Below are 6,072 nucleotides of genomic sequence, written 5' to 3' on the forward strand. Positions count from 1 at the left end.
GCCAGCTGCTCTCATACATCTCACTGTCGTGTTTGCTACGTGACATTTGCTGAAACTAGTTCCAGCCGCTGCGGAAGGTGAAGCGCTCCCTCTCGTGGGTGTGATAAACCATTACGTCAGCTGAGCAGAAATAGGCGCGTGCGACTCGGCACGCAGGCACTGTTGTTCAAACTCAAACTCCCAGACAGCCGTGGGACACCTGCGAACAACATTAACCACAATGCTGTTCGCGCGCATGCGCAGCGTCTTCGAGACGTCTCCGAGCTGCAACAGCCGGAGACTTGCGCATTGTGTCGGGTGCTATAAACGAGCTGAACGTGCAAAGATGGCAGCTCAAGGCGACTTGCTCCGTGCGAAAGTGAAAGACGAACTGATGACAAGGGACGGCTTTGATAGATTCATCAAAGAGAAGAAGAAAAAGAAGAAGAAGGTCGATCTGCCGCCGCCAGACGAGGGACGGGAGGCGAAGAAAGTGAAGCTCCATCACCACCACCATCACCGTCATCACATCCACGCTGAGCACCGGAGCCCCCAGCCTCATCAGCCGCAGCAAAAACCCAAAAGCCAGAACTTCGGCGCGGACAAGCACGTCCTGCACGTCCACCACCACAACCGCCAGCACAGCCACGGGCTCAGCAACGGCACCAAGAAGAGCTCACAGCCCGCTTTGCCCCCACAGCAGCGCACCGGGGCTCCACAGCCACCTGCGCTCTTCGCTTTGACGCCCCTCAAAGTGGCCGAGACAAGGCCGCAGGAAGTCCGAGAGAAGCCCGGAGAGAGGGAGCTGAAACTGAAGCTGAAGAAGGAAAACTCCGAGGCTAATGTGAAACACCTGGTGCTGAAGAAGAAAAAGGGTGAGTTTATTACAATGTTATAATAACAGTTATTACCACTGGGTCGTTTGCATGGAAATAATCCTYACTTTATATGAAACACCAGAACAAGCATCATTGTTGCTTTGGTTCTAACAGACACTAATTAAGTATTAGCCCATGCATGTAAAGTTTATTAAACTTCATTAATAAAAACAAAATCTATATGCAGTAAATAAAAAAACAGTAAATCAGGCTGTGAATGAAAAGAGTGCAGAGTGAAGAAAAAATCTTAGATTTGTTTTTTATTTTCTAAATAAAAATAGGAGGAGATAGGGTAGTGCTAATCCTCTAATAACATATTTATTCTGCTTTTCCAGGAGAATGTTGTGGTGTTGATGTAAAAATGTCCATGATTTATGGATCAAAACAAAAAAAAAAAACAAATCTGTTTTTGCTAAGTTTTAAAATGAAGTACACAAAACTCCAAGTATGCAAAATGACATTTATTACACAGTGTCTTTTAGGCTTTATTAAAGTGTTTAAATAGAAGTAGACCTGTTGTGTATGAAAAAACAAACTCCRCCTTTTATTCATTAGTTTGTAGAAGCTTGGCCAGTTCTTCTTATGGATTGTWGGATAAAGATTAAAGTTAGGAGGGCTTTTATTTTGGCACGTATCTTTTTAAGTTATTTCAGACCGGTTAATAACAGGACTTTGACAGGATAGGACAGCAACATCGTGATTTATTTACTTTTAATTCATGCTCTGGATCTGTGTGGCTTCATGGCACAAATTAGATGAAGCTTCAGATGTCAGGCAAATACAGGAAGTTCATTGCAGATGTGGTGACTGACTGGTAAATGAGCTCAAATCATCATCCCTCCGCCACTGCTCTYGAGAGTTAAGCTAATTGGATAAACATTTGTTTATCTGAGGCCCAATTTGTTGGGATTAGGTGGACAAAAAATTTAAAATGAATGCAGATTTGTAGATTTGAAAGAGAGAACTTTATTTTGACTGTATGTGTCAGCTTTGGACTGATGTAAATTTAACCTCTTGAGCCCCAAGTTTTTTCTCAAAATACCATGCTGAGATGTAACTGAGTATATCTCAGCATTTACAAACTCTACTTAAATAACCTTGGTATCAAAATAAAGCTAACACTTGGGAGATTTCATCAGAAGTGTAAGTATTAAAGAGATATTGGGGATGGAACATAATATTTTGATATTTTTTTCACTCTCATCTGAATTTTTTACATTTGACAGTGTRTAACCTATTTAAAACCATAATGAAGTAGGCTTAAAACTCTTGGAAACCATATACCTGTGCAAAGATTCATGCTGCTAAAATTAACTGGAGCAAAGTTAGAGGTTTWMGTAAAGAAATRATTTTAGTTTTTGTCATTCTGCACAGGACGGACCATGATGGTAACATTAATAAAGGTTAAGAAATCTTAAGYTTTTACTTTCAAAAGTTATTTATTTTTTCTTACCTTCCTGAAAAGACTTGTTATTGAATGTTTGTTCTTTAGAAAAGTTATCCAAACATTTATTTGTCACCACATACAGTATATTATATAAAATACATTACATTATCTTAACTTTTTATAATTTTCTACTGCGATATATACCGTTACCGTGATATGAATTTGAGGTCATACCACCCAGCCCTAGTTTGTTTACTTTCTGATTCAACTGCTTGTCATTTGAACTGTGTTTAATGAATGTAAAAATAGTTTCCATGAGCTTTTGGCCAAGATTCTCAGCTTTCATGTGCAGGTTCAACTGACAGATCTTAAGTTAAAAGAAATAAAAAATGGAAAAAGCTGTTTTGCCCCCACTACCGGGGGCATGGGGCTCAAGGGGTTAACTTTTTCATGATCCTTTCTAACCTCCAGTTGTCTGAACTTTCAGAGTTGAGGCTTCACAATGAAAATGGCAAGTCTCTARCGGTGGAGGAATATCTCCTAAAAAAGAAAAAGAAGAGAAAGCATCGTGAGGACGATCAAGTTGCTAAGAAGGTCCGACACACGCACACCAAAGCAGTTCAGACTGTGTGCAAAGGGCTTGGAGCTGACCTCAGAACGCTTGTTCGCCCTGATGTGCCTCTGCCTGCAGCTGGAAAACACGACAACAGCCCTCATCCCAACAGYGATGCTGTCGACAGCTCCCCTCCCTATCTCCACGCTCTCAGCAGGGGCTGTGCCTCCTTCTTGTCCCATCAGGACCACTACATCCGCAGCTCCTGCCTTCAGACGGGCACCAGGTACGGACGYTTCATGCACGAGGAGAGGCAACCCAACGGAGGGGGCGCTGTCCTGCACGCCTATGCTGACGAGTTGGCCTCCCTCAGTCCGGCTGAGATGGAGTGCTTTGCCCACGAGTTCCTGGATTTGACCTTCGCTGAGAAGCCCAAAGGCGCAGCGCTCTATGCCTTGACGGTGGTGCACAGGGCAGCGTCCTACATGCCCGACTTCCTGGACTACTTTGCCTTCAATTTCCCCAACACGCCAGTCAAAATGGAAATACTGGGCAAGAAAGACATTGAGACCACCACGATTGGCAACTTTCATGTTCAGGTATGTGGAAAAGGCAACACTGCACCACATAAAAATATCAGGAAATTAAAAAGAAAACCTATTTTGTTGAGTTAAATGGAACATAAGATTTAAAGTCCAGCTTTTTGTTCCTCTTATCGTGGAGAATCCAGATAAGGGCGGTGTGTCTTCTGAATAAATGAAAATGATTTAACACAGTTGTTTATACTTTTAGCAGCTCTTTTTATTCCACAGCTGACCTGCTAAAAATGACAGATTTTCTTTTCTGGATCTCTGACAGCATGACTTCAATCTCTGAACTCGTAAAGTTCTTTTTAATTTTCGCTGTCATTTTCCTGAATGGGCACTTCCTTGTATCTGAGGCAGGAAACATATCCTTATATGGTGTTTTTGGGGTGGTAATTATGCTAATCTCCTCTTGCATGCACAAGCAGCTGATACGAACAGGTGGAATTTACGCAGCTCATTTACACACTTTTCCTGAAGATAGAAGAGTTTGTTGAATCTGACGTGACATGTTCGTACGAACCCTTTGTACGAACAAAAGTAAGAGAAATTTAGGATAAGAATATGAACATGTTCTTGCATGAGGCCCAATGTCTTTTAAGCTTACTCTTGCTTATGCCAAAAAAAAAATTAAATATTGGGAATGTTGGGTGTACGAGTGGTGGAGTCGCATTCAAAAAGTGACAAATATTACCACAGTAAATGGACTGAAAGCTTCAGTATGGTCGCTTGGCATCTGACTAGATGACGCACAGGCATGTGGTTGTTCAGCCTTCGTTTTCACACAAACCTTTCACAGCTCCTGAGACACACCGAGCCGAGCTCCTTAGAAACCCCTCCCGCTGCGTTATATGTCACTGCACAGGGTTTCTTTCCACTGGAGTCTACAATGCAGAAAAAAGGTCCGAAACCTGTCACTTGACATTATTTGTGCACAAATCTGTCCTGGTTAAAGCTCCACAGTTTTTACAAGACAGATTCCTCCCTGCACAAAGCCTGTTTCATCTCCATCCACGAGATTTTGACCGTTTGACTATTTTTGTAAATGTCTGATTCTGGGTAGGCTACATCAGTCGGCTTCTCGAAGCGAGTAGGTTTTTTTTCTTTGTTTGTTTGGGGTTTTTGGTGGGGAGGGGGCGTGTTTGAAGCAAAACGCAGYGTCCGAGAGCTTTCAGCATAACCAAACACTCCCTCGAACTTCTGACCAAACACACAAGTTCTTATGTAGAGGGGGTAAAAAGTTTGGCCCGCGGGTTGCAACAAGAAGGTGCCGAAATGTCGACAGTGCAAACTTTTTACACAATTTTTGTCACGAAACTGCGACAATCCAATCTGACTGCACGCTTGAGACAGATGACAACTATCAATCAATTGTGCTGCTCTGGCCACAGTGCCACCACACCACCTCAGAGAGACAACAGCTCCACTACTCCCGTTAGCGATCTCTGTGTCGTCTTGGGTTCAGATCCTACTTTATGAGCAGAGGATCTGGATTCCCCACACTAACACCACAAATGACAAAATAACAAAATTTGGAACTTGTTTTAAACCGTGTTCTGTACATTGCAAAGTCATTTAAGTGTGGAAAAGATAAAACTGCATCCATAACTTGCTTTGGACTAGCAAACTTTATCAAGAGAGCGCTAATTTCTAAAGAATCATATACAGTATACTCCTGTTTGATTAAAGTTCAAATCAAACTATCAAAACAGCTGGAGCTGTGTGGATGTTTTTTGGAGGTCAGGCAGCTACAACACAGTTTAGATACTTGGGATCACGCTATACAAACAGTTGCTGAAACTCTTTTCAGAGATGCAGACAAATTTGCAGAGCAGGCTGAAGGCAAAGCTGGGAGTCAGATGGCTCAGCTGATAACAAAGTTTGAGGAGAACCAGCAAGGAGAAAGGAGCTGACCTGAAAAACAATGAGGAAGAGAAAAAAGCTGAGATTTATGTTGACATAAGCAGTATTTAGGTTGGCGAGACAACTTTTTTTTTTTTCGGGGCAACCAGATCCCGCCTTCTGGTTGTCCAGTGGACAACAAAGGAAAAAAAGACATAGATTAAAGTTCTTTGCCGCGTTCGTCCATCATTTGTAAAAATGAAAAGGAGAAAAAACTTGTTAAAGCCATCTAGGGATTAAACCGACGTTTTTTTCACCCAATAGAGAGAACTGCAGTCAATGTTTTACCCAATCAGGACAGAGCAGGGTTGTGCTGTCTGATTTGACAGCATAACAATTATTCTAGCTACCAGTTTTGATCACGTTTTTCTTACAGTACTGTATCTTTTACAGTGTAACCCATGAATTTTTACTTAATACTAATTCTATGAAAGTTTTGAGAAGGGTTAGGGGTAGAATTGATGGCAAAAACAGCCTCTCAGCAAATTAAAATAATTATTTGCCTGTTTAATAAATTAAGACAATTGCTGTAGAATCTGAGTTTATGGTTTACCTTTTTACTAACCTGAACTATAATATTTTACTGTTTATGTATAAGGCTCACAAAAACTTATTACCTTCTAACATCCACTTAAATTTTGTTAAGAGAGAATTATTATATTAAAGGGGTGGAGATGTTTGTGAAGCCTTGGTTTCAGACAAATTTGAAGGAACGGTCTACTTCAGTCTAGGGAATAAGATTGTGGAATGGACTGTTAAAAATGCCCGATCAGTGTACATATATTGTAC

General features: G+C 41.5%; 1 protein-coding gene across 1 annotated transcript in view; it reads left to right on the forward strand.

Moving 5' to 3' along the window:
• Nucleotides 1-253: 253 nt before the first annotated feature.
• The window catches only part of rsbn1 (round spermatid basic protein 1), a gene marked incomplete in the record, with an annotated part of 10,245 nt that continues 4,426 nt past the window's right edge, over nt 254-6,072 (forward strand). The window contains 2 exon segments of the mRNA XM_014025747.1: nt 254-854; nt 2,732-3,396. Coding sequence (XP_013881201.1) covers nt 326-854; nt 2,732-3,396 — 1,194 coding nt within the window.

Source organism: Austrofundulus limnaeus, unplaced genomic scaffold, assembly GCF_001266775.1.
Source record: "Austrofundulus limnaeus strain Quisiro unplaced genomic scaffold, Austrofundulus_limnaeus-1.0 Scaffold496, whole genome shotgun sequence".
NCBI lineage: Eukaryota > Metazoa > Chordata > Actinopteri > Cyprinodontiformes > Rivulidae > Austrofundulus > Austrofundulus limnaeus.